At 39.8% G+C, this 17,702-nt stretch overlaps 1 protein-coding gene across 2 annotated transcripts; it reads left to right on the forward strand.

The window, feature by feature from the left end:
- Positions 1-618: 618 nt before the first annotated feature.
- LOC126488322 (uncharacterized) lies at positions 619-13,562 on the forward strand. 2 transcript variants are annotated; one of them, XM_050121733.1, is made up of 9 exons: positions 619-874; positions 1,691-1,901; positions 3,005-3,211; positions 5,277-5,510; positions 6,815-6,968; positions 7,953-8,062; positions 9,162-9,275; positions 10,553-10,699; positions 11,413-13,562. In XM_050121733.1, the coding sequence occupies exons 1-9, from the start codon at positions 786-788 to the stop codon at positions 11,545-11,547; spliced, it is 1,401 nt and encodes a 466-aa protein (XP_049977690.1). In that variant the 5' UTR covers positions 619-785; the 3' UTR covers positions 11,548-13,562. The 2 variants fall into 2 exon arrangements, with proteins under 2 accessions (XP_049977690.1, XP_049977689.1); XM_050121732.1 differs by having other exon boundaries at positions 619-869; positions 1,683-1,901.
- Positions 13,563-17,702: the final 4,140 nt, after the last annotated feature.

A 17,702-nucleotide genomic window follows, 5' to 3' on the forward strand; every position in this document is an offset into this window, starting at 1 on the left:
CAGGAAGATGGGTAGAAAACAGGAACTGGTGATGCCTTCTTGGATTACAGTTTCTGACTTTAGAGTTAGTCATGTATTACTCATAACCAATAAAAGTGATTCAAAGTGAATTTTAGAAAACTTAACTTAAGTATATTGTATATATGCAAATATCACAGTGAAATCCATTATTTATATAATTAATATTTGCTAATAAAACTACAAAAAACTGTTTGGTTACAAGATTATTTCATAAACATTAGAAGAACAGTTCACATGATTTAGACACACAGCTGATTTGCATAAGAAAATACTTTACTATATTACATGTCTATCATCAAATCCCAGGAAAAGTGATATCATGGGAGAATCTTAGGTGCTTAGCCCCAGCACTGAAATCGGCTCTTACTTTGGGTAGTTTCTGCATCTCTCTGTGGCTTGATTTCCCATTTTAAAAAATGAGACCTAGGGATACTGACACTATTACTGTAAAAATGAACTCAGACACTATTAAATACCCAGCATCTGATGCACAGCGCTAGGAGGAAGTAAAGCCCGTCTGTGATTGTCGTTATCAGTATGCGTCATCAGTTGTCAAGGAACTGGGAACACTGCAAGTAGTTTTGCATCTCTTCCAAGAGCATTTTTTTTCTTTAAAGCAATACTATAATTTGGGAGACCGCTTCCTTATTTCTCTTAGCTATCAGCTCTATATAAGTATCCCCTTCCTTAAGACTTCTCATTCCTCTTTCTTTGGGATCTCCATTTTCTTCCTTTCCTTTTCAGTGAATTGCTTGCTCCTTCACATGGACAACTTAGCATTTGAAATGCAAGAAGATGGAACACAGAAGGCTTCATCCACGGGAAAGATCAGTACTCCTTCCAAAGCGGTAAGGTGAAGGTTTGCATGCCGGGGTTATGTGCCCTGACTTGTGCGAAGCTCAGAGAGAATCCTTCTTTAGACCAGTGCTCCCAATGAGAACCCTTTCTCATTGCTGCTCTGTCTTTCCTTATAAACCCCTAACTGCTGCTTCTTTAATGGCCAATTCTCTTTGAATTATTGCTCATAATATCAACAAATGCTCTTGACTTGTTGGGTTTTATCATTAGGTTAAAATAAATTTGCCTCTTAACTGGGGCTTCCCACAGGCAATATTTTCATACATGCTGATCAAGTAGCTTAAAACAAATCAAAGGAAAGATTTTTTTGGTTGGGTTGATTATTCATTGGTTTTTATATTGCCCCTTTTCTCTGCTAATCTAAAAGTCAGTTTAGACACCTGTTCTGCTTTCTATTTAAAAGGACCAAGCAAACTGCAGGCTGCATCCACATCTACTAGTCATGGCGAGTAGGAATAGTATTTTAAAACTAGTAGAGCAGCAAATATTATTTAAATATTATTTAAGAAAACTTTGTTTGAATGATGATGATGATGATGATGTGTGTGTGTTTTCTAAGACTTAAGTGTCTTACACTAGATAAGTTTAGGAATATATTTCTTAATGTGGATGTGGTTAAAAAAAGGTCAAGCAGGACTAAATGTTTCGTGTCTGATCATTTCCTGACTCAGCATCAATGGGTAAGACATAAACTTCAGAGTACACTGTTGAGGTTAGCAGAAATTAAAAATCCAAGTCCAGGAAGGAGACAAGGCCTCTGTTTTGTCACATGTGGAGGATGATGGCTTCAAACTTTCTCCTAGGAAAAGAGGCAGCAGTGGTCACTGCTGAGTGTTTTCCTGTTGTGCCTGCTGGCCTGTTTCATCACCACAGCAACAGGCGTGCTTACTCTCTCCCTGGTTTACGTCCATGCCAAACCTCGCTTTGAACAGGACGCCTCACCTTCACACACAGTGGTTCCTCAAGTACAGAAGGCTATCGATCCAAAATTTCAATTTCTTAATCATTTATCCAAATCCAAGGTAAGAATAACGCAGATCAGAAAACTGTTCTCCAAATGATGATTTTAAAACCATGCCTGCACTTCGTGGTATTAAACAGTCCTCCAAGGGAAGGGTCAGTGAGTTGAAGGGAGGTGGGGACTAGAGGAGCGGAAAGTTGGGTTGATGTTAGCAGCAGGCAGAAAATTTCAGCAGATCCTTCCTTGTTCTAATTAGAAAAGAGAAGTGCCAAGTTGTAGATGGAAAGGAAAGCTCTATGTATGTGTGTGTGATGTGTGTGTGACATGTGTATCTGTGTGGTGTGTGAATTTGTGTGTGTGTATGTGATGTATGTGTGTGGTGTGTGTGTATGATGTGTGTGTGGTCTGTGTATGGTGTGTGTCTGTTGTGTGTGTTAGTGTGTGTGTAGTGTGTGTGGTGTCTTTGTGGTATGTGTCTGTGTAGTGTGTGTCTCTGTGTTGTGCATGTGTGTATGTGGTGTATGTGTGGTGTGTAACTGTGTGGTGTGTGTATGTGTGCTGTGTGTGTGGCATGTGTCTGTGCTGTGTGTGATGTGTGTGTGTGTGTGGTGTGTGTGTGGCATGTGTATCTGTGTGCTGTGTGTGGTGTGTGTATGATGTGTGGTGTCTGTGTGCTGTGTGTATGTATATGTGTGTTGTATGTGTTTGTGGTGTGTGTGTGATAAGTGTGTGGTGTGTGTATGATGTGTAAGGTGTGTGTGTGGTTTCTGTGGTGTGTGTAAAATGTGTGTGGCATGTGTCTGTGGTGTGTGTGTGATGTGTATGTTTTATGTGTAATATGCGTGTGGCGTGTGTCTGTGGTGTGTGTGTGATATGTGAAGTGTGTGTGGTGTCTGTGGTGTGTGTGTGGTTTCTGTGCAGTGTGTGTATGTATCTGTGTGTTGTGTGTGTGGCAGGATTCGGCTGATGGCATAAACAACTGTTAATAACTCCTAGACTTTTACTGCAGTGCTGTTCCTTTTGGGAACCCTAAAACTCACCCCACCTCATGTTTTCATTTTGACCCCTACTTACTCTGTCAATAAAAGCGGGCTCACATTCTTTGTGGACAGGGACATGTACTATAGGCTCAAAGCTGATGTTTGTTTGCTTATGATTTTTTAGGTATTTGAGTTCCCTGGTGGTGCCATCCAGTGGGCGAGGTACAGGAACAACATTAAAGACTATCTCAGTGTCGAAGAAGAGGCATTTGGCACCAGCTTGAACAGCCTGAGATCACAGATGACACTGGGGACACTGAGAATAAAGAGCAAGGGCCTCCGGGCTCCTCACTGGCACTTCAATGCCAACGAGCATGGCTATCTCGTGCAGGTAGAAGCAGTTCGCCCTCTTCTGCTCTTAAGTTTAACACCATACGCCCTCTCCCACCAGTCACTAAGTAGGACAATGCTCTCCAGCTGAACCCTATGTTAGCATTTTCTCAGTTGAGCTTCCCTCCTTTCAGAGAATTCCAGCTTGTGTTAAATTGACCCAGAACTAACCAGGACAGAAGATTAGACGTTCATCTATGAAGCCATTTGTATTTTTTATGGAAAGCATGGTGAGATAGAAACTTTTCTAGAAAGAAACACTTTCTAGTGTTTACAGGGTCGAACTAAGTCTAGGGTTTTTGACTTCTGTTTTTCCAAACATATCAAACAATAAGGGAAGTACTTCCAAACGATCATTTTTTTCTGCTGTTGGCTAGACTATGGTAGGGCAGCAGGAAAAAGAAAAGTCAGCTGGGTAGACTTCCTGGACGGGTTCCTCAAACAGACTCCACTGAAGAAGTAGGTCTGCGGCAAATAGGCCCTGAGACCCACCTGGCCGGAGGAAGCTATTTCAGAAGCCAAGGGGTAATTTAGAATTTGATTTCTGAGTGTGTACTACATAGACTTGGGTATTCTCTAGATCCTGGGCAGCTGTGAGATTCCTGACTCCTATCACTAGGGCAAAGAGAATGAGAAGGTAATTACAGCCCCACAAGTCTGTGGAGACTGTGTCTGCCTGCCTCTGAGAAACTTGCTGAAGGCCTTGGCACCATCTTTCAGGGTAGCCTGGTAGACGAGGAGGCTGGTGAGCCTGGCCCAACAGTGACCATCCTGTTGACTCCTCTGCTGCTGCTGCTCTTCCTCTGCAGTGGCTGATGTCCTGATAGAATAGAGGGATATCTATGCTGTAGCCTGCACCTGGATGAGGGCAGAACTCTTTAGAGCAGTGGTTCTCAACCTGTGGGTCCCGACCCCAGTAGGGGTTGCATAGCAGATATCCTGTATATCAGCATGCAATCATAACACTAGCAAAATTACAGTTATGAAGTAACAATGAAAATAATTTTATGGTTGGGGGGCCACCACAACATGAACTGTGTTAAAGGGTCACAACATTAGTAAGACTGAAAACCACTTCTTTAGACTAGGTTTATCTTTCTTTAACACCCATTTGTATTCAAGATTCATATTACCTGTCCAGATAGAACAAAGACTTCTTTTATAGAACAAACACTTCTGTTTTTATCTATCCTTTTTGTTTCACTGTGTGACCATCAGTGTCTGATAAAATATAAACAATGGCAATAATATAAATAAATATTAAAGAAGAGAGTAGAAAATGAAAGCAAACATGATTTGTCCCCAGGGTAGTATGTTAGCTGTCACAAAATAAATGAAACTAAATGGTACTCCCACATCCAGGGTTTAATTAGATTCAGTTACATTACTTAGTAATACCTTCACTCATTAGCTTACTTTAATTTTGTAGTAGACTTCAAGTGGGATGTAGTATGGACAAAAAAAAATGTGACTTTGGAGTTTGCTTTCTTAGGTCCATATCCAATATTTGTCACTGACTAACTAAAGTAACTTCAAGGAAATGTATTTGCTTAAACGAGTTCAGTTTTCTCACCTACAAAATAAGAATAATAGAAACAATTGAATTCAATCAAGTAAAGTGCTTCGATAGGTACCTGATATAATGAAAATATTAAGTGTATGCTATTATCTCCATTATTAAAATTACATACAGAATTTTTCTTATTTTCCGTACTCATGTATCTGTGTGTACCCACACATGCACAAAGTGCATATACAAACATATGTGCTTGTGCAATCACCTGTGACCAGAGCAGATCTTTCATGCTTTGCTTCTGTCTTTTAAAACATGTTCTAAAATATGGAATCTTAGTGGGAGCCGCGTTTCCCTCAAAGAGTAAAAATGGATTCTTAGTGGGGGCAAAAGATGCTACACAAACACACACACACGACATGAAATAACTATTGTATTAAATTATCATAAGGTAATAGGAGAAAAAGTGTTTGAAAACTATGCTTATAAAACGGGTGATAAAAGAAGATTGAGAAACATTAGTCTAAATGAAACTAAGGTTTTTCTGTTTTAGGGGACAGCATGGATCGGGGTGGTTGATGATGGTGGTGAGGTTGCTACCACATACAATGTCACAGCTGGCCAAGTGATCTTCTTTCCTAAAAACACACTACACTGGATAAAGAACGTGGGTCAGGAAGACTGCTTCTTCTTGCTCTTCTTTTCCACACATGATGAACTGCAGACGTTAGATGTTGATGATGTGTTTTTCTCTACACCTGAAGACATTGCTTCCAGGTCACTGAAGGTATGTGATGTTGGTAAAATGATGAAGATGTGTGCTACACAGGCATAGAGTATGACTTCCAGTGTTTCTAAAAGCTAGCAATCTTCATAGATCCACAGGTTTGCTAACAGCGACAACAGTGATTGAATAACACACTCAAAAGTATGTTTTGTGTTTCTACTAAGGACCAAAGTTGATATTGCATTTCTTTTGGTTTTCCTGTATGAGTGTCTTACACATGAAATCAGAATGTTCTGATAAAAAGACTATGATATAATTAATGGAAAAATTCTCCCACTTACTGTCCTGAAGATTCAAAAGATGACTTGTCTTTTCTGTGGGGAGAAGTTTGGTACATATGGTAGAATTATGTGTTCTTTTTTTTTTTTTTTTTTTTTTTTTTTTTGAGACAGGGTTTCTCTGTGTATCCTGGGCTGTCCTGGAGCTTACTATGTAGACCAGGTTGAAAATGGACACAGAGATTCACCTGTCTCTGCGCCCCCTAGTGCTGAGATTAGAGACACATGCTGCCACCACCCAGCTGGCATTGTGTTTTCTTAACTTCCAGCAGAGAATCTCATTTCCTGAATAATTGGCACTTTGAAATAAATCTTTCAAAGTTTTAACTGTTAATGAGGTACCAAGGTGTTTCAGTGCATGTGTACATGATGTGATATTAATCAGGCTAAACATGTCCCTCTCCTTAAACATGCAGCCGTTACAGTGGGAACTCTTTCCTTCTAACCCCCGAAAGCACACAGTATATTATTTCCCCCGCTGTCACCCTATGGTACAATAGCAGAGCATAGCCTTTTGCTCCTGCAAACTAGTCCTATTAGTCCTAATGACCTCTCCAGACACTTATATACATTACCACAGGGGAATAACCAATATTGTTGGTAATGGAAGGTCAGGCATAGATGCTCAGGGCTAATGGGGGAGAACTAGTGATGGTCTGTGGGTAGCAGCTGGCGAAGGCTCAGTAACAAGCATAGGAATCTGCATAGTAAACTTGTGAGATTGCCTTTCAATGGAGTTCAGGCTTCTAGTGTTCTCGAGAGGTGGAAGGCATGGCTTCTTCTAGGGAGAATATTGCTAACTACAGGAAACAATGTATGCTTTTGTAGCAGTTTTCATTGGCCACTCCAATCCAACCATTTAAAACCAAAATGCATAGGAAACTTGCACAAATATCGGAAATTGTTCTGCCCGAGTCAACGAAAACCATCCTTGCTCATGCGACTGCACTCTCTGCCACCTGCTTTTTTGTTATCAAAATTTGTTGTGTTTCATAACCATTCATGTGATTTATGATTGTGTTTCAGCCTGAAGGTGGAATTAATTTCATTAGAAAATTCCAGAAGCAAACAGAGGATCAGGGGGTCAATCTTCCTCCCAACTTGGCAGAGCTGGTTATGAACGCTAGTTATGTTCAGTCTCCGGACAGCATTGTGTGGAGATATTTTTTTGACCTTAAAGGTATGGTATGTTTCATGAAGGTTTTCCATTAAGATTTGTATATACAGTTATATATTTTTGGCTTGTAATGTATTTTGGTGGTGGGCTATTGCCAAGAGAAATATAAAAACAAAAATATTTAAAAATGCCATGGTTTTCAGCAGAGTAAGTAATGTAGAGAAAGTCCTGCAGTTCAAAGTGAACGTTACAAAGGATTTCAAAGTGGGATGAGTATGTTTACAATCTGGGAAATGCTGTCAGGTCAGAGACTGGTGGCAGAGGACGTTCCCAACCATGTAAGGTTTAAAAGCTATACTAAGGAGTTTGTATGGCTTCTTAACTGAAAAATAGAGTGACTGCTATTTTTTAATTATTTTAAATAAGTGTGAAACCATGAATCTTGCTCTGTGAAGTGAAGATGTATCTGGCTGGATTGTAGGGAATAATTAGAATTCAGTTGGGGAGAAAAGAGATGAGTAGAGGGATTCTTGTGGTCCTTCAAATAAGGGATGTTATAGTCCTACACTGTGGCCAATGTCATAGTCCTTCACATAAGGGATGGTATAGTCCTACACTATGGCCAATGTATGCTCCTTCAGATAAGGATTGGTATAGACCTACAGTGTGGCTGTTGTCATAGTGCTTCACATAAGGGATGGTTTAGGACTGCACTGTGGCTGTCGTGAGACGGAGTGAAGAATTTAAAGAGATAGGATAGAAAGGACTTGATAGTTGACTACTTCCAGGGTGACATACAGAGTTTCCTTAGGGATAACTTCCAAGTTTTCTAGCCAGGTCCCCTAAGTTGAATGAAGAGTACTTACTAAGATTCTCTGTATTAGAAATTTCAGGACAGTTTGGGAGGTAGGATGGAATATACCTGTGCCCAGCAATTCACATTATGTAAGTTACCTGTGAGTAGAAGAGCTTTGTGTTTTACTGGGTGTCTATTGAAGCACAATTTTGAAGTATTTGTTATTCTGTTTCAAATTTCATCTGATTCAGGTTCAAAAGAATATAAGTTTCCAGGGGGAGCCATCCAGCTAGCTCAGTACTGGAAGGATGCAAATGCACTAAGCAGCAAGGAGAAAATTTTCAATGAATTTCTACATCAGGTAATTGAGGAAAAAATTTTTCTTTGTTACCATTAAACAACATTTGAAGATTTTTTATATATGTTAATTTATTTCCTTTTTCTTTTTTCTTGAAATTAAAGAATAATTATATTGTTTTCTCCTTTCCCTTTCCTTCCACTAACCCTTCCTATGCATACCCACCTTGCATTCTCTCAAGTTCATGGCCTCTATTTTTAAATTATTGTTATACAAGCAAATATATATATATGTACATATAAATACACATACAGATATACATATGTAATCTTAAATATATGAATAAAACTCGTTCAGTGCATATATCACTTTCTGTTAGCTACTTAATAACTCACTACTAGTTAGCCAGTTTGGGAGCTTTCCCTGGGGAAGACTATCTCCATCTCTCAGCATTCCTAGTTTCCTGTGATTCTTGGCCAAGGGTTGAGGCTCCTGAGTCCTCCCCTTTCTTGTTAGTGTGTTTTGTCCTTGTTCAGGTCTTGTTCAGGCAGCTATGTTGGTGAGGCTTCATGGGTATAACTTTCTTGACATTTCTAGAAGAGCAAATGTCCTGTTCCTGTGGCTCCTACAATCTTTACACAGGGAAAACCTTCTGATGATTGTCCAGGCAGGTAAACTATCAGATTTAGATCAGATTTACATTTCTTCCTACTGGAAGAAGGGAAGCCTGAACTAAGCCAGCATGGGCTGATTCCATTCATGTGAGCTTCTAATTGAGGCTTCCAAGGGCCTCATGAAACTTCCCCGATGAAGGCAGTTTCATCAGTGAAGAGAGTGGAGCATTGTGAGAGTTTCAATTTATGTGTTTAAGAAAATCTGGTGATGCAGCAGAGTCCTCGTGTTCATGTTCTAGTTCTGCCACGTCTTTGCTGTGTGGCTCTAGGCAACTGACGCAGATTTTTCACTCACCGCCGGTGAAGCGGGGGGAACGATGCAGCTTTGTAAGATTGTTGTAAGCAGTAAGTGATAAAATACCTATAAGGAACATGGAGGATATTTGCAGAGATGCAGCAGTATTGGGTGTTTTATGAATTTATGAACTGTTGAGTTGCTGAGCAGTATGTTGGTTAAATAACTGTCTTTTCTCCTTTTCTATGGAAAGCATCAAAATGTTCTCGCGTTGAGTACACTCAGGATTTATAACAATGGACTGAGACAGCCCCATTTTCATCTCAATGCAAATGAAATGGGATATGTGGTGAGCGGATGTGGAAAGGTAATTCCCCAATAAACCTTTCTTTAAAGCACTTTTTTTTTGATGCAGAAAGAAACAAATAGGAGGTATTTCACATGTCCACCTAGTCATCAGGAACAAAAGGCATCTGTCCTAATGAGTTGGTGGACACTATAGAGGGTACTACACAGATCTCATTACATGCTTGTCATATTTGATGAGACAGAAAGATTCAAGAGATTCTGCATTTCTGAGATGGGCAAAGGTATTTCTGAAGTGAAGACTTATTTCTTATGATAGAGGCTGGAAGAACAAGCTAGGTTTTCAGTTCTGCAACGCCACCTAATGCAAAGTGCTTTGCCAGGCAGATGCAGAAATAACCTTTTCTTTCAGTGTAAGGTAAATGACAGAATACGGAGAGGCTGGGGCCATCAGCATGATGGTTATGTGGCCCAGCTCATCTCAGATGCTCCTCAGTATGCTTGTTGTCCGGCTGAGCTATCCACAACCCCTTTCCCTCCTCAGAGAGTAGTTTGCTTGGACGATCACTTATGTGGTCAAGCTGTGTAGTATGTTGCTATAGGGATCTTACATTAGTAACTATACATTGTCATAAAATCCAGAGACAGACAAGGCTTTGTTTGGAAAGGAGTCTCTAGAGGGTCAAAGGGCACAAGGGAATGGGCAGGATGATAGGAGAAAAGAAAGAGGGGAAAGTGAATCAACAAAAAGAAATTGGATTTGAAACTGCCATAGTAATTTTGTAAAATAGTTTTAATAAAACACTTGGATGGTTTGTATTTCTCTCAACCTTGGAGGAAAGAACAAAAATGATATGAAGTTCACTCAGACCAAAAGTCTAGCATGTTTACATGGACGAAAGGCTTTGAAGATTGAAGAAGGGCATTGTGGTCCTCCATGAATTGCGTTTTAGTAATCTGAATGTTTCTTGCGGGATAGAGTCCTTTTGTGTATATATTTAGTCTCTATGTCGCAAAAGGAAGACTCTTCATATGGTATGATGCAAGATGACATAAATGAAGGCATCTAGTTGGGCACACACTGAATATAAATCCTCTCTGATATATATGAGGCATCATTGTGACCTTAATTAGAACATGATGGCTGATGCCTTTTATGGATACTGTCATGGCTATTTCTGTCAGTGTTGCATTTTTTGGCTTCTGTGGGGGCTCTGTCACATCCTTGTTAAGAAACCTCCATATAGCTACAAGCTACGTTGTATGTCCATTCTTCATATTTAATACTTATCCAAATGAGTGTGTGACTTTGTGTTCTAAAACATCACTTCCCCCCAGGTGGGCATCATTGACACTCAGAGAACCATAGAGTTTAATATCCACATTGGAGATGTGGTGTTTTTCCCCATCGGAACCCAGCATTACATCAAGAACACATGTGATGAGGATTTGCTCTTTGTTCTTGCCCTCAGCACCGGAGATCAGGTAAGAGTATGAGTCATCAGGAATCTGCTAAGCCACATGTTCGGACAAAGGAGGCCTTCATAAATACATGTTCAGTGAAGGGGTGGATGAGTTATCTAGATGAAAAAAAAGTGTATGAAGAGAAGGATAATCAAGACATTTTCTATTACATTGCTTCTTAAGTCTCTGAACTTTGTACCAAAGGATCAGTATGTAGAGATTTATGAAATCATTTCTATCATAGTATAGCAGATATTAGAAGATGAACAATATTTATTGGTAAAGATGCTTCCTAATATTGATCCCCAGGAATGGACAGGCATTCTCACATTGAAGCAGAGGTTATCATCCTGTTGGGAGAAGCCAGTGTGGCCGTAGAACACCAGGGGCATTTACCTGGCTGTAGGGCTTGCCTCGTCATATGGCTGCAGGTGCAGAGCCATGGGAAGTTTTTACTAGTTCTTGCTCACAGAAGGGTAGATGCATTTCTTAGTAGGACTGATTCCTTCAAAGGAAGGCTTGAGGTATCTTAGCTCATTCTTCCATCAGACTTTCCTTCTCAGAACTGTAGAGGTGATTTTCCCATGGCCAGGGGAGACTGGCACTCACTGTCACCTGTATGAAGTTAGATGGCCAAGTACCAGGCCATACTGCCAATGCCTTGGCCATCCTTAGGCCTCTGCAGAACTTGGAGCAGGGTTGCACTGACACCATTTTTGCTTTACCTCATTCAGGTCCAAACTCTTGACATGGATGATTATCTCCAGGCCACCTCAGACCATATTTTGGCCCAGCTTTTTTTCAGGAAGCAAAGCGAGTTTAAGAAGATTCCCAGATTCACAGAGGACCAGGCCATCAACCTGCCTTAAATTCCTAATGAGTTCATACTGTTCATTGTCAGTTGTTGAGAAAGAAAGGCCACTGGCTGAGAAACGTGCACTTGTTCCAAATGAGATGAGACAACAGAGACAGAGCAGCCCCAGGATTGCCCACGGGGCATCTGAGTATAGAAAGTCTTGCTGATCAAACGTTTCACATTTGGGTGTCTGAAGTATCTGATAAATTGGCATTATTAATGCATTTTAGTATACATATACACATACATACATACATATATATATACAAGTATATATACATATATGTCTTGCTACTTCAAATGTATTGTTTAAGCATTTGCTCTTATACATACAAGCAACATTTAACTACACAATTATTATTCATTATTTATCAGTGTGGTAGGTAAAAAAGAGACAGGTTTATATACGCACATTGTGAGGCACTGTAATCCATGTGCATTAGACCATGTCTGAAGAGTTTAGTACCATGCCTTAAGTTGGAGATTCCCAGTCCTTTTTGGCATGAGATAGTTTTGATGATGTCAACATTTTAAGGAGTTCAGTCATATCAGTAGTTATGTACTTATTTTATATTACCATAGAAGATATTTAATGACAAAATGAATATGAACTAAGTGCCATCCTTGAATGTATTTGAATTTTGTTGGTAACCTCACCATCTGTCTACATTTGAAAACGTTCTTCCCATGTTTAAAATGCATCTGAGAGTCTGTTGCTAGTGTTGGCTATGTCTGAAGATTCATGGGCCCCTTATCATCTTCATGAAGCTGCTTGAGGCTGGTGCTCTCTTAAGTTATTAACCTGACCTGTACTTTAATTTTGATTGCAATTTATTTTAACAGGCATTTGGTATACTGACAGTGTGCAATTCGCCACCATCATTTTTAAGCTATTTTATATAAAATTTTTAAGGTGATAGAGCTGACTTTAATGCCTTCTTTTTGTTATTACCATAATGCCTAATCTGATTGTTTTTAAAGGCTCAGACTGTTTATTTTTTTAAAATACACAAGAATCTGTCCTTTCTCTCCCCACGCCTCACTCTGCCTCTGTCTTCATTTGAATGTTTAGCTCTACTGGTTACTAGTAGAAGAATATAGTTAGAACTTCTCTCAGGGGTCACCACCTACAACAAAAGGCTTTAGGAATGTGATGTCAGCTTCTCTCTACTCTCAGTTATTTGTTAGTTCATTCAACTAGAAGGTTAGCACTGCGTTAGATGTTAGTGAGATGTCGTTAAATTATCTCTGCCTCACCAGTCACTGTGATAAGTGATAAATGTGTGCACACAAAGATTACATGGATACACACATTCAGGCATAAGTAAAACATGAAGCCCAGCTCTGGGAGTCATACGGAGGAGGGTGTTAAGACTTCCTGGAGTAGATCTGAGTGTAGATGAACCGTTTGCCACAACATTAAGAGGAAGATGAAATCTATGAGCAGGCAAACTTCTAGATTGAAGGCTGAAGGTAGTGCCTTTATATATAGTGTCAAACATGGAAGTACGAGAAACAGTTCGCTATGGGAGGACAAGAGGGCCAATAACAAGGGATGAGGCTAGAGCAGGGAGGGTCCAGACAGGGAGGACATCAGCATCCTTTAGAGCACATCTCTGTGCTTTTCCTCATTGCCTTTCCCCAGCAGAGCTACCTGAGATTGGAGCTTGGCTACAAGCAGAGGCTTAATGGTGTTTGGCAGGGGAAGTAATGTTGAAAGGATTTAGGGACTAGCACAAAGGAAACGGAACATGGAAGGGAATATCCAGATAGATAGATGTGTTGTTTTCATCAGTAATGACTAGACTACCCTGTGAGGTTGCTCCTCTCCCATAAAAATCTCTGAACTGTTATCAGTGGCTCTCCTTACTGACGAACTCTGAGGATCATAAAGGCAGAAAACAATGTGTGGACATAGCTTTTATCTGCAAATTTTACCGTGGAATATAAAAACATTATATACTATAAGCTTGTTTACATGTATGTACTAGCTTGTTTACCTGTATGTACTAGCTTGTTTACATGTATGTACTACTTTTTATGTACACTGCAGGACTGCATTCGATTGTTTTGTGGTCATTAAATAAAAATTTTGTCTATCTTTTTATATCATTTTGTCTTTTAATTTTGAATATAACCTATTCTTATAGTTTTATGTTTTTGAAGTATTATTATCTTTTCTTTATTATTTTGTCTTCTTTTGAAATATGATTTTTTATCTCCTAAGAAATGTACATCATGTTAAAACATTTTAGGTTTCCTGATAACAATATTCTTGACATTTGCCTTAGGAATCACTCAGCTGTCAAGTTTTATTTTTTTATTTTTATTTATTTAATTTATTTATTTAAGATTTCTGCCTCCTCTCCTCCATCGCTTCCCATATCCCTCCCCCTCCTCCAATGAAGTCCCCCTCCCTCATCAGCCCAAAGAGCAGTCCGGGTTCCCTGCCTTGTGGGAAGTCCAAGGACCTCCCACCTCCTTCTAGGTCTAGTAAGGTGAGCATCCAAACTGCCTAGGCTCCTACAAAGCCAGTACGTGCAGTAGGATCAAAACCCAGTGTCCTTGTTCTTGACTTCTCAGCAGTCCTCATTGTCTGCTATGTTCAGTGAGTCCGGTTTTATTCCATGCTTTTTCAGACCCAGGCCAGCTGGCCTTGGTGAGTTCCCGATAGAACATCCCCAATGTCTCAGTATGTGGGTGCACCCCTCGCGGTCCTGAGTTCCTTGTTCGTGCTCTCTCTCCTTCTGCTCCTGATTTGGACCTTGGGATTTCAGTCCGGTGTTCCAATTTGGGTCTCTGTCTGCTTTCATCGCCCGATGAAAGTTAATCCCCAGGAGATGCTGGAGCAGCTAACTGTTAAATAAAGATGGTTTTAGCCTCTTTGAACTGTTCCTCTTTGTTCACTGTTCCTGGCTAGTCAAGCTCTCAATGCTTATTTTAATTTAAAGGTCATTGTTGGCTTTTAAAACATGTAATAAAATACAGCAAAAATTTGCCATTTTAGTCTACACTTTGGTGACATTAAAAACGTTCATGATTTGGTGCAACAATCACCAAATCCATTTCCAAAACCTCCCGCCTCCCACAAGACAGAAACTACAACCATTAAACAACAACTCTCTGGTCTCCCTATTGCTAGCCCTGGTCTACTTTGTATTCATTCTGTCTTGTGAATTGACCCATTCTGAGTACCTCCTATAAATGGAATCCCACGATACATGCAACTACTTCATTTCATTCTTTGCTTGTTCTAAAAGCTTTGTCTTGGCTGCCTTCTTAGAACTGTTCTAGGATTATATAAGACACATAGATGTGGCGCCAGAGAAATTATACTTTAAAGGACTTATATACAGAAATAGACTCTATTTCTCTTCTTTCTTGACCCTTGTACTTCATGAACTTAGATCTTTTTATATCACGAGTATTCAAAAATGTCTATTCATATTTTATTAGATAAAAACAAATATTTTAAAAACGACACAAACAAATCCACACTAAGCGTTGACATTTTAGTGATGTCTGTGTCAGTATCTATACTTATCTAGTGCTCAACTTTTCCATAAAGCTTGGAACGTTCCTTTGCCCTCCCCTGCTGTAGTGGGGAATTGTGTTCTAGTACCTGACATTTGAACATGACGATTAGGTTGTTTGAATTCTGCTCTTTTTTTCTTCCTGTCACTAACAAGAAACCCCTAAGAACTTAAACAGGTGTCTTTCATATCTCTTATTTTGATGATGTACTTCCCAACTTGATCCTACTCAGCAATAACTCTAACGTTTCTGCAGTATAGCCTTGTGTGTTCTGTTTAGTTCTGGGCTAGGGATGCAGAACGACTTATATTAATGGGAGGACATTGTCAAGGCCAGGGGACAGGATTAGCATATTGTGTTGCTTCTTTGAGACATTGCTTTACCAATTGACTGTGAACTTGATGACCCAGCACACTTTCAAAGGTCCCACTTTTCATGCCATGCCAATGGAGAAACGTAACATTTTTAAAGCATTCACTCAATGCTTTCAAGGCAACTTCCCACTTTCTTTTCTATCGGGTTTAGGGTATCTGGTTTTGTGTTGAGGTTTTTGTGTTGTGATTCCCTAGACTTGAGTTTTGTTCAAGGTGATAGATATGGATCCATTTGCATTTTTTCTGCATACTGACATCCAGTTAGACTAGCACCATTTGTTGAAAATGCTTTTTTTATTCCATGTGTATTTCTAGCTTCTTTATCAAAAATCAGGTTCTATAGATATGTGGATTATGGTCTTTGATTCAATTCCACTCACCAACCTGTCTGCTTTTATGCAAATACCATGCAGTTCTTATTGCTATGGCTTTCTAATATAGCTTGAAACTAAGGACACCCCCAGCTGTTCTTTTATTGTATGGATTTCTTTAGCTATCCTGTTTCACTTATTTTGTTTTGTTTTTCCGTATGAAGTTGAGTATTCTTTCAAAGACTGTGAAAAAATTTTTTTGTGGGAACATGCGATCAAAGCACTATGTGCTTTACAGACTTGTGCCATCGAAGAAATAGGTTTTCTTCTCATTAAAATCCATCTTTCACTAATGAGCACCCACAGGGCTCCAGAAAAACTTTATAACTGTTTCATTTTTACTGTATTTATACTGTTTTACTTGTAACAAACCCAGATTCTCATTGTAAAAGCAAAACAGAACAGAAACATTCACTCAAAATATAAAGCAATAATTAGTAATCTTTCCTTTTTCAGTTTTGCAGGAAAATGGGGATGTATAGTGAGGGAGTTTTTTTATATTATATTTTATTTTTTTATTGAAAATTTCCACCTCCTCCCCTCCTCCCACTTCCTTCCCTCCCCCCACCTCTCCTCCCCCTCCTTCTCCAGTCCAAGGAGCAGTCAGGGTTCCCTACCCTATGGGAAGTCCAAGGTCCTTCCTCCCTGCTCCCCCCAGGTCCAGGAAGGTGAGCATCCAAACAGACTAGGCTCGGGAGTTTTGTTTTTACCTTGGTGTTAAGCGCTCGCAGTCTCATTGTGCTGTCAGGTGTAATTAATTACGAGATAAAAGAAAAGCTGCTGGTCACGGTGGACTCCAATGATTCATGCAAAACTTTTTCATGCCTCTTGTCTCTAGAGAGCATTATCCCAGAATCAGTGCATCTCAGACGACTATTATTCCTTGAGACAGCCCCATCTCTGTTTATCAGGTACGAAAGAGTAAAATCCGAAGAGAAAAACAAGCCCTTCTTGCTGTTAGGCTAAATTGCTTTTCCAGTATATCTTATCTTGTAAAAATAATCAGGTGGAGATAGTTTTGCAGGTGTATAGTACTTGCTCCCACCTGTGAGGAGTTCAGAACTATGAAGACAGCTGCAAGATAGCAGAGGAGAAAACTGCAGGGTTTAATGTTTATTTAAAGTGTCACCATTTGACCAAAGATTGATGCAGTATTCTTAGACTTTCTCCCCAAGACTTAGACTTGTCTATTTTCTTTGAGAAGCATTTGCATTCATAAAGTAATACATACCCTGATCAGGTGGGATCTACTTCAGCTGATATGACAGCTGCTGACCCTAGGCTTTGAATGTTCATGGGTAAAAGTGCACATGTCATGAGCGTATAACTTGATAGGTCTCTGCACACTGAACGTGTCTGTCTGAAGAGCAACCTGGCCACATCATGTCTAAGTCTCTGCTGCCTGCTTGCACTTGTTTGTGTGACTACATAGAGCCCATTTTTTTTCTTGTTGATTATCATGTGTATGAAACTCACTATTCTCCATTTCATTCCTTCTTTCTTAATTGTTGCTTCTTACCGCCTTATAATCAGTTTAAGTCTGTCATCAACTTCATTAAGTAAATGGTGACTGATATCCAGGACACAGACATAGATAGAGTGTCTCTACGTCAGGTCCTCATGGTGGCCTGGACAGCTGAGGCTGTGGCTTTTGCTCTTTCTCTTCCACACACTTATCTGAGAACATATCCAAGAGGACAGGCAGTGGAAAGAAAAGGCCAGCTCTTTCCTGCTTGGTAACACTGTCCTCATCACCTCTAGTGATGTTGTGAGCTGTTTGAGTCATGTTATTCATCACAGCAAAGGACAGAGGAGTGACACAGATGCTCCTGAAACACCATGGTGACTTCAAAGAGGAAGTCAAGTTGGTGGGGATGGAGGAGAGAGAG

This window comes from Alexandromys fortis, unplaced genomic scaffold (assembly GCF_014885135.2).
Source record: "Alexandromys fortis isolate MF-2015 unplaced genomic scaffold, M_Fortis_MF-2015_v1.1 scaffold_202, whole genome shotgun sequence".
Lineage (NCBI taxonomy): Eukaryota > Metazoa > Chordata > Mammalia > Rodentia > Cricetidae > Alexandromys > Alexandromys fortis.